A 16,594-nucleotide genomic window follows, 5' to 3' on the forward strand; every position below is an offset into this window, starting at 1 on the left:
ATCACATCCCTTACCATCATAAAAACCTTCTGCTTAATTAATTTTTCAGTGTTTAAAGCTTAAGGATTCCATAAAAGTTTTTTTTTAACTTGAGATGCCTAAAGCACTTGTTTTTCTAATTTTCTGTAGCCATAGAATCCTTTTCTAGTACATTCTTAAATGGATCTCCAAATAACGTATTTATCAGTTTCTATGGTTGAGGGAAGGGGTAACTGGGGAAACCGGAGAGGCCCTTTTCCATCACCTTAGTTTCTCCTTCCTTAAAAAAATGGAACTCTGGAATTTCCCTGGTGGTCTAGTGGTTAGGATTTGGCACTTTCACTCGGGTTCAATCCCTGGTCAGCAAACTGAGATCCCGCAAGCTGCAAGGTGTGGCCAAAAAAAAAAAAACAAACAAAAAAAAGGCAACTCCAAGGCAAAGTGGCTGGCTAAATTAAGACATTATACATGAAAAATCGGTGTGAACAGATGAATAGATTAAAATTATGTAATTTTTAGAATTGGAAGAGACTTGAGGTATTCTTCTTGTTATAGGGTGAATTTTATGTGATGCTTACACAGTGAACAGTAGGGCTGGAGATAGGCCAACTTCTTCTGTCTTCCAATAGAATCTCCTTTTCTATGCTACCCTGTGATAATAACCTAAGAAATACTCATTCCTGGGACATTAGTATGGCCAAACAGTGATGATAGCACCTGAGGCGGAGGGTAGGAACCTGTTGGAGATAAAGTGAGGGCATATATACCATGATTTCATGGAGCGGTAGCCCAAAGTGAGGATTAGGTGACCGCTTAGGAGGTAGCTGGTAAATGTCAGTCTCTCTTCCCTCTGTACTCATTCCATAGCTTCTTGCAATTCACTGATTAGCGTTTAAAATGGAGCAATGAATTATGCAAAAGCTGTTTCTGCAGGAGGGACTGTCTTGCAGCCTAATGCAGCACAGATGGAAAGATCCTCTTTTAATCATTGTTCCCACAACACTTGGAAGCTTTTTGAGGAATAAAGACTCAGAAGTGGAAGTGAATGGGCTTCAACAGTAAATGAATTCCTTCTGCAGAGAGCAACTGAAATGTATTTATGATGCAGAAGGTTGCCCTGTGTTTGGATGCTCATCCTTGTCATCTGAGATTCATGCTTAGGAGCCAAACGTCTCTTGAAATACTTGGGTTCGAGATGCTTCCACTGGAGGAATTACTTCTGCCCAGGCTGGCCCAACATGTATTATTATTTTTCTTCAGAAATGGTGGCGAGTATTTAAATGCCAGTTCACTCCGTTCATGAAAATATGCAAATTACCTCTCTTTTTTCTGATCCTTAGTTACTACCGAAGAGACTGAATTAGTTAGCATCCCCTTACTTTTATTAGCATAATATTAATGCAAATCATTAGCAAAGGCTTTTTTAAAAAGAAAGCAGAACCATCCATGGGAAGCAATTCACATGTAAAGCAACAGTGTTTAAGTCCTCAGTGAGGAAGAAGAAACATTTATGATTAGGTCTCTAACTTTGGTTCTGTGCCAGGGGCCACCCACTGCAGCCCAAACAGGTACTTGCTTCTAAAATCAGCATCACCTTGGAGGTTTCACTTGCAGAGCAAGAACCAATTGGAAAAAGCCCAAAGGGAAAATTTCAGAACAAAGGTGATGCACAGTTACCTGTATTATGATTCAGATGCCATTAAGAATGTGTACTATAGAGTATATTTCTAAGACACTGCTTTTTAAAATATAGGAGGAAAAAGTAAATGAATGTTATTCATTGGCCAATTCAAGATATGGTAAAAGACCGACTTAAAACTATTCCCAGCAAAGGGGTTAATATAAAGAGGACATTGATTAATTCCTTCTTTGCTCAGAGGAAATGGGCTTAAATTAGAGGGAAGTAAAGTTGAATCAAATAACAGGAAGACATTGTTGGCTCTGGGGAGCGCTTTATAAAATTAGAATGAGGTATAGCAAGAGCCTGGACTCTCCCTTCTTACCTCCTCTTACTGTGTTACAAACATTTTGTACACTCTCTGGCAACTGTGTCTCCCTGTGTCTAACTGGAGTGAGCACTACAGCACCTGCTGTCTGCACCAGTCATTTGCATGGAGCCAGTGCTGCCCTAGATTGTTGATTTCCTACGTGTTTTACCTCTTCTCATACCATGTAAACTCTCAGGGATCAGAGTTGAGGCCCTGTGCTGCTTTGGATACCAACATGTATAGTACCTTGCAGTTAATGAGGAGCCAGTATTTGTTGAATGAATATATGAATCACAACTTGGTTATCTGTTTATTATTTTCAAGCAAGAACCTAAGCTCTGTAGCATCATTCCACCAAAACACTGAAGTGTTGACTTCATCCCAATTCCACTGTTTTTTCCAGTGTCCACTTCATTACTTGAAATGGAAAATATACCTCATTATGTAGGTTAATTTCATTGTTAAACTATAACCAGAATGATTTTTAAAAAAATAAAATTTAAGTAGGAAATTCTGCCCAATATCATAATGAAGACTGAGGATTAAATGTAGACATTGTTGTTCAGTGAAACTTTCTATTCACAAAGCTATTGGATTAAGAAATTTATATTCCTGTATTAGATTGGTTGGCATATGCTTAGAGTTTCACAATGTTTCTAATAAAAGCGGCATATTTTACTTTATTGAACCAGCTTCAGCAAAACTAAAGTCCTTTATGAGGTGGGAACCCTTAAGAGTTGGCCCTCAAACACCTGAGTTGAAAAAGAAAAACAAAGAACAAGAAAAAGTTCTAAGTCTTGGATCTTTACTGTGGAGTATCTGACAACCTAGGTCTTTCTGACAACTTACCCTGACAAGATAGTAAAGGAAGTTCATCTTTTTTAAAACAATTTTTTATTATTTTATTATTTTTTTAAAAACATCTTTATTTGGAGTATAATTGCTTTACAGTGTTGTGTTAGTTTCTGCTGTATAGCAAATAAAGGAAGTTCATCTTTGATCCCACCATCCTGCGTGGCTACCATGCCCTTGGTGCCCTGAACAAATACCACCTTCTGCCTTAGGGGCACTACATCCTCTTAGTCCTTTCATCTTCTCCTTGTAGTACTTACTCAGATGCTGCTCTGGTCTCAAGAGGCTCTGTTCTCTAGTCAGTGGCCCAATGGCTAATCTCTTCTGCAGTGTTAGCTTCCTGAGACAACAACTCTTTCTTCCACCTCTTCTTTCCTGGCAAGGAAGGGCATGGGTAACACACTTGGCTGGGATGTGAGTTCCTGGGAGCCTTGGCCAGTTCAGAATGTGGGAGTCAGGAAGGCAACTCAGCAGGTGACCTTTGGGAAAGAATTAGATATCACTCTGTCTGGATTGTTTCTTTGTTGGGACTGGGCAGAAAGGAGAATCCATGTAGAGCAGTGGGGATAGCAGTAGAGAGCAAGAGGGATGGCAGTGGAAAGCTGGAGGTGGACGTCCTTGAGCTGGACCTTGATTTAGCATCAGCTTTTTATAGAGAGCCAACAGCCTGGGTCGTGGCTAGGGAGGGAACTCTCAGGGACACTGGCTTCTTGTGGACTTCTTAGCTTGTTTCAAATTCCCACATGGAATGGCATTTTGGAACTGGATGTCATATTGCTTTTGGCTAAGGGCTAATATTGCTGCCCCATGTAAGTAACAGGTCAGTAGTAGGCTAGCATAAGCTTGGTGATAAGCTGGAGACTCAGGAACTTCCTAAGAGGACCAAGATAGGAAATTCAACTAGGAAAGGTTCATAAACTTCCAGCTTGAAGGATTTAATCCAGAATTTGATGTCCTGTGGTTGGCATTTACCAGAGCTCAGTGTGCCCATAACTATGCCAGATGATGTGGTAATGCTAAGGAATAGCATTAGTTATGTTTTCTTATTAATATGTTTTCTTTCCCTTCTGCATTTCCTCCCCTCATTGCCTGTATGTTCCCATAATTCCTTCCCATAAAGCCCTTGCCCATCCCTCATGGTCACCTTAGGTCTCTCTGCCCTCTGAGACCTGTGCCTGTCCTCCAAACAGAGCTTGGTGGCTTTGAGTGAAGACACTTGTTTTTGTGGGATTTTTGTTTTGTTTTGTTTTTCCTTCAAAAGTTAAGTTTAAAGCCCCCACCCCCAGGCCGTACTTTACCATTGGAAATTGCCTTTAGTTTCCCATGGTTTATTTTATATTTCATGTCTCTTTTAGGCTACTTACGTTCATATCTGACTTGTGTTGGGTCAGCTCAGATTCTAAAGCATACTAAGAAAAAAGAGGTCTCAGATAATCTCATTTAAAAAGGAAAATTTATCCTGTAATATTCACATAGTCTACTTTGTAACTGACTTCTGAAGACATTTAGTGGAAAATGTTACAGATGGATTGTTTCTAAGCTTGGCTAAGTTATTTGAAAAGCCGGAAATTATATCTTCACCACCCCCCTCCATCTCCTCAGTAGAGCTGACTTTTAGGACCTGGCTTATAAAAGTACTTCCTGGCCTTCAGTACTTATCGGTGGAGCATTATAGTCTCTGAAGGTCATTTGGAGCTATCCATAAAATTACACTTTGCAGCCGAAGTGAAGCAGCTTTCTTTTTCCTACCCAGGTATTTGCCACACTGTTGCTGCTGTTTTAAATTGTTCTGCTATTACTACTCACCAGCATTACTTTGAAATGATGTAGAAGTATGTATCCTCTCCCTTTTCATTGTGTAACATAAACACAGACATCCTTTCACTTTTAACATTTTTTCCAGTGTTTGTCTGTAGCGTTCCTTATGCTGTCTGGTGGAAGCTTGGTTTCATGCCCCTGTAGCCCCACTGAGATAGATGATTTCTCTACCTTATTGTAACAAATAATCACAAAGAACCAAAAAGAGTTTAATAATAATGCCCGCATCTTTTCCAAAGTATATGCCCATGCATTTAGCTTCAGTTATTATCAAAAGGTCTTATTTTTAAATCCAACTTTGCCTTGTGTCCACATTTTCATTGGCATAGGAAAATTGATGTTACTATGTATATAAAGTCTTACAGAAGGGCAAGAGGTTGGCCCATAGAAATAAGTAAAACCAATATTTTATTCAATACTATTCCAATATTAAATTTAAAAAATATTAATGTTCATAGTTTTGTGTTTTATTGACAGATATTTTGTTAGTGTCTATATGATGGTAGGTATTATGAATCAATAGCAACCTACTTTATGAATTGGAGGGGGATATCAGAAAACTGTAATTTGTCAATCTTTAGTCAGTCAGCGCCCAGAATGAGATTCCTGGCCAACAGTTAAACATCTATCCTGGATCCTGATCCTGAAGTATATTGTTATGTCTTGTATGTGAGAGTGTTGCACATTGATGACAATTTATCTGTTTGTATTAATGTATTTTTAAGGCATATTGGTGAACTGTAATGCCGAGATTCTAAGCTAATAGAAGGCATGATAGGGACTTTTGAATGACGAGTTCAAGCATATTAGAGAAGATGGGAAGACTTTTGGTCTTCATTAGTGAATCCCTTTCTTCATTTCACCTCTGAAAATGTGTTGAGAACTTGATGGATTCTTCAGAAAGAAAAAAGCACAGCCCTGAAACCAAAAAGACAAAAATTTGATTTGTCAAAAAAAAAAAAAGGATAAAATGTTGATGACAATTTTGGGTGCTGATAGCTACCTTTGAAGCCTCGTGACTGTTGTGAAACAAGAACCAGGCATTAGACTATTGCGATGAGAAAGCTAGACTCCATCTCAGGAAAGAACAGCCTCAGTTTTGGACCAGTGAGCGAGCTGCAGACAAATCCAGGAGGACTGTGACAAACAGTCACGGGGAGAAGGAGGGATCCCAGGATTGGCTGTGGAGGTAACCTCAAATTGTTGAGCTGAATCTATGGAAATGATTGTTTGGGTGGAGGGTGAGCTGGAGGTGAGTGGGTAGTGACAGAGAGGAAAGGAAATTATTTCTGAGGAAGGAATGGTGAGCCACAGCAGGGCCCAAAGAGTGTTAGAGACAATGCTAAAGCATAGGTCATGACCCAGAGGCCCATGCTGGAGAGTTGTCTGGGCTGCTGGTTCAGTGAGGAACTGGAAAATTCCACGCATGCCTAGTTTCAGTGTCATTTATAATCTATTTCAAGATAAAGGCTTGAGTAGGTTGGTTGAACAGACATCTCTGATAAGGTGCCCAACATACACCAGGCATTCAATAAATATTTTCAAATTTATTTTAGAGATTAAGTTGACAGGATGAAACCAGGGAATGCGGTGTGCTTAACAAACTGTATGCCAGTGCTTGTTTGTGACTTAATATTAGGTACAGTATGATATGAAGTAGGCCCTTTCTTTTGTACGTTTTTATTCCCTCATAAGGAAGGCTGCTTTCAAATTAAACACCCAAGAGTTACAGAGGCATAGAACAATTACCTATTAATTACCTTTTAGGGCTTCCTGATGACTGATTTCTTTACTGTCTACTTTTCATGTCCCTGTTTTATTCCTTTGTAGTTTTGTGCAATTAAATGAGAAACACCTTAGAAATTAAAAGGATGTTGTTGTTTCAGAAGCAGCCATAAATCAGTAATTAATAATTGAACAGTTCCCAATCATCTGCTATGGCAAATGGATGGCTAAACTCAGGGATACCCAGATGAAAAAACAAACAAAAACCCCCAAACAAACAAACAAAAAACTCTGCAGATCCTTGCAGCAAGGAACATACAGTATAGTGGTAGAGATACAAGCATGAGTATCACAGTGCAGGATGTGGTCAGGATTGTGGGGAGACTGAAGGAGCGTGGAAATGTCTTTCTTTATTCCAACCCCCATGGAGAAAGACACCAAGATATGAAATTGAGTAATGACAGCTGGAAAACAGATCCAGCTGGAGAGCCTATGCTCCGAATGCAAAGTGGCTGCTGGTGTTGAGTCTCCAGATGGCTTGAAACTAACCAGAACAAGGAAAGGAGAGAGTTCTGGAGAAGAGCTATGTCAGGTACATCCAAGTGTCAGGTAGATACAAGTCCTGGTGATGGAGAATTGAATGGAGTGGAGAATTGAACCAGTCTTCCAAGATCTTGATATTTCATGTCAAGTCCCACTGCTGACCTCTTTTTTTTTTTTTTTTTTTTTTAAAGAAGATGTTGGGGGTAGGAGTTTACTAATTAATTAATTTATTTTTGCTGTGTTTTGTCTTCTTTTCTGTGTGAGGGCTTTCTCTAGTTGTGGCAAGTGGGGGCTACTCTTCATCATGGTGCGCGGGCCTCTCACTATCGTGGCCTCTCTTGTTGCGGAGCACAGGCTCCAGACGTGCAGGCTCAACGGCCATGGCTCACGGGCCTAGTTGCTCCGTGGCATGTGGGATCCTCCCAGACCAGGGCTCGAACCCATGTCCCCTGCATTAGCAGGCAGATTCTCAACCACTGTGCCACCAGGGAAGCCCGTACTGCTGACCTCTTTACCCTCGTCTTGGAAAATGACTTAGACATTCAGATCCCTGGCTACCATTTGGCTACTTGTTGTTGAGTCTTGTTGCCAATGGAGGAGGAAAAACTGCCTCCTGAGAGAGATTGGGGGAGCTCAGAACAAAGAGGCTCTCAGTTCTACCCAGAACTAACGCTCGAAAATAAGAAAGACCTAGGTCTGGTGGCCAGTGTTAGCCCATAACTTCCCCTTTACATACCCTACATCTATACTTAAAAGGGAAGGGAGTTTTTCCAATTTGCTTTGGCTGCCTCATGACTCTCCCACATGCCCTTCTGTCTTCTGCTTTTTCTCCTTTCTTTCTACTAGACTTGGTGGTAGTCGCTGCTGCCTATACCCCTATTCTTTTTTTTTTTTTAACATCTTTATTGGAGTATAATTGCTTTACAATGGTGTGTTAGTTTCTGCTTTATAACAAAGTGAATCAGTTATACATATACATATGTTCCCATATCTCTTCCCTCTTGCATCTCCCTCCCACCCTCCCTATCCCACCCCTCTAGGTGGTCACAAACCACCTAGCTGATCTCCCTGTGCTATGTGGCTGCTTCCCACTAGCTATCTATTTTACGTTTGGTAGTGTATATATGTCCATGCCTCTCTCTCGCTTTGTCACAGCTTACCCTTCCCTCTCCCCATATCCTCAAGTCCATTCTCTAGTAGGTCTGTGTCTTTATTCCCCTTTTACCCCTAGGTACTTCATGACCTTTTTTTTTTTTCCTTAGATTCCATATATATGTGTTAGCATACGGTATTTGTTTTTCTCTTTCTGACTTCACTCTGTATGACAGACTCTAGGTCCATCCACCTCACTACAAATAACTCAATTTTGTTTCTTTTTATGGCTGAGTAATATTCCATTGCATATATGTGCCACATCTTCTTTATCCATTCATCTGTTGATGGACACTTGGGTTGCTTTCATGTCCTGGCTATTGTAAATAGAGCTGCAATGAACATTTTGGTACATGGCTTTTTTTTTTTTTTTTTTAACATTTATTTATTTATTTATTTGTGGCTGTATTGGGTCTTCATTTCTGTGCGAGGGCTTTCTCCAGTTGTGGCAGGCGGGGTCCCCTCTTCATTGTGGTGCGCAGGCCTCTCACTATTGCGGCCTCTCTTGTTGCGGAGCACAGGCTTCAGAGGCGCAGGCTCAGTAGTTGTGGCTCACGGGCCTAGTTGCTCCGCGGCATGTGGGATCTTCCCAGACCAGGGCTCGAACCTGTGTCCCCTGCATTAGCAGGCAGATTCTCAACCACTGCACCACCAGGGAAGCCCCATGGCTCTTTTTGAATTATGGTTTTCTCAGGGTATATGCCCAGTAGTGGGATTGCTGGGTCATATGGTAGCTCTATTTGTAGTTTTTTAAGGAACCTCCATACTGTTCTCCATAGTGGCTGTATCAATTTACATTCCCACCAACAGTGCAAGAGTGTTCCCTCCCCTATTCTCTTAGTGATGTTCACATATGAATTGGTTCTACCATAGTTTTCTGTAAAAGTGAGAAAGCCAAGTTTTCAAAGCTCTGTCTCAGCAGCGTCACTAATGGGCTTCTCTTCTCAGCTTGACTTAGGCAAAGTTAAGTAAATAGAGCATCATCAGTTCATTTGCTCATTGTTTTGCTGTGTGTCAAAATTGGGCGGAGGCTCTGTGAAGACTAAAGCAATGTGCTAGACGTATGTTAAGTGATGTTTATTTTTAAAGAAAAAGAAAGCTGAAAGAAATAATGGGTAAGTTTTATCCTTCCCCCACATGAAAGGGGTAAAATATGCAAAGCGTAAAAGTAAGTTTACTTGAAATGTGAAAACTAACTATTTTAAAAATAATAGCAATTGGGTCAGGTAGAAGATGTGAGGAATCCTTTCCCAGGGCTCTGACAGCTGCCTGGGAGTGGGGAGAGGCCAGTGTGGGATTGCTTTCCAATCAACTTCTTACTGCCTTAAGGCACTGTCAGTGTTCTTTCTTTCTGGTGTCAGAGCCACTTCTAATAATTACTGCTTTCAGCTAAACAATAGTAGGCATTCACTTCCCGGGGAAAAATGACTTGGGTCATTCATAGGCTGCAGCTCTTCATAGTCATTCAAATTCAGTGTAGTCTTACGGACAGGCCATTAGGAGTATTAATAGCTTCACCATCTCATGATGGCAGTGATTACTTCTTTAATATCACTGACAAAATAAAAGAGAAAGATCTACATATCAGAAACACTTTTTTTTACCCCCAGCCTAGAGATAATGTAGCTGGAGAGACAGAGTGAATTTTTAAAACATTAAAAAAATTTTAAACATCTTCAAAACAAAGCTTTTTAAAAAATGGGTATATTTGAAGTCATGCCCCAGCGTGGCACAAACCACTCTTTATAAAATGCATTGGAAAAGAATTCTCATGCATTTTAAAGAGGTATGATTTGACTGTTAAATATATTTTTCTCTAGATAAGCGTAGTGGTCATTTTAAAATGTTAATTATAGACTGTGTGAACGAGATCACTCTTGGTTTTGCTATGTGCAATATAAACTCACAAAAACTGGAGCATCAGAAGTGAAAAAAGTAAATTCTACCTGTTCTAGTCTATTTGGTATAATAGACCGAAGAAGAAATGAGGACACTAATTTTGGTTCAACCATCACTTTGCTGAGATTCTGAAGAAGACTTAACCCTGGCGCCTCATTACCTCATCTAGAAAATGATGGGATAGGTTTAAATCTCTAAGGTCCAATACCATTCTAAAGTTTACACTTCAGTAAATATGGCTTTATCTAAAATATACTTGGTCATTATGGTTGATGATAAGTCGTGATCTCAATGAGAATTTTTTTTGGCACATTAAAAACAGAACAAAAAAACAAAACAAAAATAACCTTATTCTCTTATATCTCTCAACCCAGTCACTTCTTTTCCTGTGTTGGAAGTAAAAGTAGAATAGGGAGCATGAAAGAGAGTGTACTTGTAAGGATCTTGTAAGAAAAGAAAACAAATAAACAAAACCAAGTCCTAGCATCAGAGGACTTCACGAAAGCAGGCTTCGGGCCACAAAAATGCCCTGAAAGGAGCAGGACCAGGAGACAGACTGAATATAAGTGTAGCAATATGATTCTTGACGGGGTAGGGTACAAAAAGTAGAGATTGGATCAGATAGTTAAATATGAGTTCAAAGAAATGTCCTAGTTCCAAATAAATGTCTTGAGATAATTGTAAGAAGAGGTACAGATGGATGACAAAGGAGCATTAAAGAAAATACACATTTTCAAATACACCGGGCAAAAGGGGAAGCTTAGAGAGGATTTCTGCCCATTGTACATGGCGGATAAAAGCAAATGACGGGGGACTTCCCTGGTGGTGCAGTGCTTAAGAATCTGCCTGCCAACTCAGGAGACACATGTTCGAGCCCTGGTCTGGGAAGATCCCACATGCTGCAGAACAACTAAACCCGTGCGCCACAACTATTGAGCCCACATGCCACAACTACTGAAGCCTGGGCACCTAGAGCCCGTGCTCCGCAACAAGAGAAGCCACTGCAGTGGGAAGCCCCCGCACCGCAACGAAGAGTAGCCCCTGCTCGCCGCAACTAGGGAAAGCCCGCACGCAGCAACAAAGACCCAACGCAGCCAAAGATAAATAAATAAAATAAATAAATTTATTTAAAAAAAAAAAGCAAATGATGGAAGACATTGGCAAGGTAGGGGTTTTTAAATAATGCTTTTATTCTTTGTCATTGTAGTATGAATTAAATATGGATATATCATTGGAATAAGTCCCAGTCTTGATGAAAGGCTGTAAAACTAAACTAAAATAAACAAAAAAGTAGGTCAAAGGTCACTAGGAAAGCATGTCTGTTTCTTTCAGTAAGGCTTTCTGGAGTGTTGCCCACAGAATTGAAAAGTGCTTTTTCAGATCCATTCGGTGTTTTTGAGAAATCCTGGAGCAGTGTTTTCAAAGTGTGGTCGTGGAACACCTGAGGCTCTTGAGACCCTTTCAGGGGTCTGGGAGATCAGAACTATTTTCATAATAACACCAAGATGTTACTGGCCTTTTTCATTCTCATTCTCTCCTGAGAATACAGTAGAGTTTCCCAGAAACCACATGACTTACAATATCTCAGAAGAGTAAATGCAGAGGCAGATGTGAGAATCCAGATGTTTTCTATTAAGCCAGACATTAAAGACAGTTTCAAAAATGTAAAACAATGCTACTTATCTCACTGTTTTTTTTTCTTGGTTTGGAAAATATAGGGCTTCCCCCCTGCCCCAAATGTTATTTAAGATATTTATTCTTCTTATTCTTAAATTAATTAGTGTTTACATTGTTTTTGGTTTTAATATCTAACAGTGTCCATATCAGTGGATATAAGCTATCTCAAGAACACTCTGGAAGCCCTTGAAAATTTTTAAGTGTGTAAAGGAAGTCTGAGACCAAAGGTTTAAGAATGACTGTCCCTAGTGGATAAGTAATTTCTCTGAACCTTAGAAGAGGGCAAAGGTGACCTTATTAAACTATGGGAGTGGCAGTTATCTGTAGTTAGCAGTTACACAAATGTTAGCAATGATGCTCACTTGAGTGCCTTCTTCTTGGTTACCTCTGAGACACTTTAATAGGAATTCTTCTTTGATAACTCACAACAAACAAAGCAGTCAAGGCTGTTGGCATTCTTTCCATTTTATAGATAGGAAAATGTTAGAATCAGAGAAGTGATTTTCCAAGGATCATGAAAAAAAGTTGAGCTGGAGCCATTTGGTACTTATGAATCCTAGTCCTATGTGTTTTCCTGTTGTTTCACTGACTGCATTGGTACTAGGGCGAATCAAGCAATTTTCTTCTAGTGGACCACAGCATGGTGCATGGCAAACTCTTAACTCCTTGTGGAGGACAGCTTGTGTCAGATCACTTTAAGATCCTCTAGGACAAAAAAAATAACAGGTATCACTAACACCCTGATGATATCAGTACCTTTGAAATTCACTGGCCAGGTGGAAAAAATATTACAGAAAAATGGGATAAAATATACCTGGGGAAAATATAAGGAAACAAAACTCCAGGTTTTATCAACACAGCACGAGCACATGTCAGCAAGATAACACACCATGAAGGCCCATGGGGAGTCTGTAAAGTTGAGTATTTGCTGGTGATGCTACTATAGTGCCCATGGGGAAAAAGCCCAAGTGATAATACTGTGATGTATTAGAGCAAGACTTGTACAGTGGACTAGGAAGCACCTTCTCTTAGAGGACAGTGTCTAGTTGTGTAGTTATAGTTGTAAAAGGTGAGAAATGGGGGAGTTTTGGAAGGGTGGTCATGGATGTTTAGCACATGGGAATCTGGATGGGGAGTGAGGAAAAGCGAACAGAGAACCATCACTTGCCGGTAAGTCAGGCGGAGGTAATTAGTAGTTAGTTGCCTGTGGGGCAAAGCGTGTGTTTCTCTGATTTGAGCACCATGTGTTGCCTGGGATCTTTTGGAAATACAGAATATTTCTGCTCCATACTTCATTATGTCTAGCAGATGTTGCTTTTATGTTTTTGAGCCCAATTTGCAGAATGAACATGGTGTCGTAAAACATACTCCTAAAAACAGAAGAGAGGAAACCAGTTAACTGGCCTCTTACCAGGACAGTTTTAAGAAGGGCCAGACTTTTAGCCGTGGCCTGTCTGGAGTACAAAAGTGAGACTATTCTAAGAAGAAAAGCAGTGTCATGACATGTTTATTGATGTAAACTGTGAAACTATTGGGCAGCTGACTAAGGAGGGGACTATCACTGGACAGTTGCCTCCTACCTACACTCCATCCCCTAATATTTAAAAATATTGTTTTCTTGCAACATTTGCCAGTGATCCAAAAATAGAAAAAAAAAATCCTCCTTTTTATGACTCAGTATCTTCAGGTTGTTACAACAAACCTGTTCAGCTTTTGAATCTTGTTAAAGTCAAAATATTGAGTCAATTCATCAGCACTAAGCGATTAGATTTTCGCTTTATGCGTGTTTTGAAAGCAGGGCTTGCTATAGAAGGTATATTTACATAACAACGCTGTTGCTCAATGCCCTTGCATTTTTCTGCACATGCTCTTATCTTAATGGAAATTTACTGGAAAATTCTTGCCAGAATAAACACATTCCTTCAGGAATGAAAGGCTTAATGTACTTTTCGTTCAACGGCACCATTTTCCTGTGAGCAGATAAACCAAATTATTTGGCATTAGTCATTATACTTCACACATTCCACAGTTCTCATCATGATCTCCCGTGGGGCTAAGGGTTGTCAAAAATAGCAATAAAGTAGACAGCCTTACATTATAATGAGAGGTAAAACAAAAGCAAGGATGGGCGTCTATATATTTGACATGAAATAAACCAAAAATGAATCCGGCAAACACTGTAAATTAGCTTTAGCTATCCTGATAAAGCAGGATTAAGGAATATGAACCAGAGATCAGTTGAGCTGGCGATCACAGAAATAAAAACTATAATTTACTTTTCATTTTTAAGAGAAAAGAGAGCTTTCTCATTCACATTGTAATTTAAGAATCAGGAGTGTAAGCCCTAAACTGAGAACACCGATGGTATCATGGCCACAGGGTGGGATACAAGGATGTAAACAGGAGTTGGGGCAGGGAGGGAGGAAGTGTCCTTTGAATTAAGGGATGGGGGCGGCAAACAATGGACAATGGAGGCTAGAGGAAAGAGATTCACACAAACATGTCTAGACTTCCTCCTGCTGGCCCTCATTCTAACGCCCACCCATCACCATGCCAGGGTTGCTGCTGGGGTGAGATTATAGGGATTGTTCCCTCATTCATGCAACCAGCATTAATAAAGTATGTAATCAAGGCAGAGAGAACCATCTTTAAAGGGGTAAAACTGGCCGATTAGCACATTATAGTTAAGTAGTCAGTTATATTGCATTTATTTGCAGCAATAGGTAATTAAGTTATTTGACTTTTACTAAGTCAGTTGGAATTAAACTGCTGGATAGATTAGACCAGAGTTGAGTGACCTTCTTCCTTATGCTGTATTAAATCCTACCATTTTAAATAACTATGGGAAAGGCCACTTTAAATGTGAAAATGTTCACACACTATTAAAGAATTTTGTTTTGTCTCATTTCTTTTTATTTTCTCTATGTGCAGTAAGTAAAACCAGTCTAGCAGAGTATTACTTCCTAATGTCTTCTTGGGAGATAAAAAAGCAATTTGATATTAGAATAACAAAACACTCATTCACCAGTTATTGTCTCCACTCAAATTGTATTTCTGAAAAATTATTGAATATAAAGGGGAAAAACCATAGCTGAAGAATTTCCTTCTTCAAGTAATAAGGCTTTTCCCTCTCTATCTCAATATAAACAATAATGAAACAATTTAATATTTCTATTCTATATGGGTTTTTTTTATTATTAGGCCCTTTAATTCAATGTTAGTAGTAGGTAGGATATGACTTATAAAGAAAAAAATATAGTTGAAGTCATTAAAAAATTTATTCACTTATCCTTTTCTTCATAGATTATATTTAACCAAATGTTTACAAGGTAATTCCTAACTACTTATTCAGAATTGCCAATAAATATAATTTTTTACCATGTTTTAAAATATATGTAAGTAATAGGTACATTTATAAGTGTAAATATTAAAAGTTGCTTTCTAAAATAGAGTGTAACAGCAAACTTAATATACCATCCTTCTATTCATGTTTTGGTTACAAAAAACAAAATGAAAATTCAAATGGTACCTCATTCATTGATTGCGGATATTTGCTATGTAAGGGTTGATTGAGTTTGATTTATAGGTATCAATGATAAATATGAAATACTGTATAAAATTCAATCCCAATTTAATTAACCTCTAATCAAGATTTAACCTGTTGCTTTCTAAGAACAAATTTTCAAGTTTAAAGAAGCCTTAAAATAATTTAAGCAAAATGGAAAAGGAAAAATATTTATCACATGGCTGTTTGTTCTTTGCCATGCTTTTCCATAGAGGATAAAACTGTTCATTCTACAAGCGTATTATAATCAGTAGCCTCTCAAGGTAAACAGTTTCAAAATATACATCTCTTTGGTTTTGTTAAGGAGAACTTGAGTTTCCAAATTCTCCAGCTCAGTACTATGATATTTTAGAAATTGTACTACTTCCTCATGTACTAAGATGAACCGTGTTTTCTTTTGAATTTATAGTCGCAGATATGGCCAGTATACTATGAACCAGGAAATCACCAAAGTTATAGAAAGGCCTCCATTTGATCGATCAAGTTCCCAGGATTCTTTGGATGAACTATCTATGGAAGATTATTGGACCGAACTAGAAAATATCAAGAAATCCAGTGAGAACAGACAAGATGATCAAGAGGTGGTGGTTGTCAAAGAGCCTGATGGTAATAATGAAATTAATAAAACTTTTTTTTCTTTTTTTCTTTTTCTCTCTGTCTCTTTTTAAATATGTATTGATGGGAAATGAATACATGGAAAGGAAGAGGAGGAAAAAAAACTAAAGCTAGGAAAACCAGAAAAAGATAAATGGTAGCTGCCTTTCAACTTGAAAATGACTTAATTGTGGCAGATTTATAGATGCAACTGACAAATATAAATGGCATAAGTAAATTCACTTAGGTTTGGATGTGGCTAGAATCTTGTTGGCTAAGCTTGCTGTATCATAGACTCTTAGAGTTAGACTAGAATTTTGAAATCATCTAAGCTTTATTTAAAGTCCTTCTGTGGTATCCTAGCCACATGGCCATTTGGCCTCTAGTGAGTATAGATGCTGATGATGCTGATGCTTTTCCGTCAGCTTGAGCTGTTTCGGTGTTCTTTATTTTATTGATTTACAATCTGCTCTACACTACCTTTTACTCACTTATTGTAGATCTGCCTTCTGGAAGATCAGAACAAGTCTGTTTTATTTTTTGCATGATAGCCTTTCAAATGGTTGAGGATAGTTGTCTTGTTACTAGCCAAGTAACTTTTTTCTAGAAGGAAAGATTCGCATAAATCAATCCTTGTTGGTGGTTTGCAGACCTATCCCAGTCCTGGTCATCTTATCTTTCAAAGTATCATCCTCCAGATTGGCAGCAGTGCCACAGTTTAGCCAGCTAAGCTCAGGGTACAGATTTGGACAGTGGAAGATTGTATTAACATTCTTAGCCTCCATATTTACTTCTTGTATTT

The 16,594-nt window shown here is 38.9% G+C and overlaps 1 protein-coding gene across 2 annotated transcripts in view; it reads left to right on the forward strand.

Annotated features, from left to right (window-relative positions):
* Nucleotides 1–16,594, forward strand: part of ARHGAP18 (Rho GTPase activating protein 18) — a 125,765-nt gene that overhangs the window by 51,647 nt on the left and 57,524 nt on the right. For both annotated transcript variants that reach the window (XM_082634109.1, XM_082634110.1), the window contains exon 2: nt 15,608–15,804. In XM_082634109.1, coding sequence (XP_082490235.1) covers nt 15,608–15,804 — 197 coding nt within the window. The remainder of the gene's footprint in view (nt 1–15,607; nt 15,805–16,594) is intronic.

Source organism: Mesoplodon mirus, assembly GCF_964341445.2.
Source record: "Mesoplodon mirus genome assembly, chromosome: 10".
NCBI lineage: Eukaryota > Metazoa > Chordata > Mammalia > Artiodactyla > Ziphiidae > Mesoplodon > Mesoplodon mirus.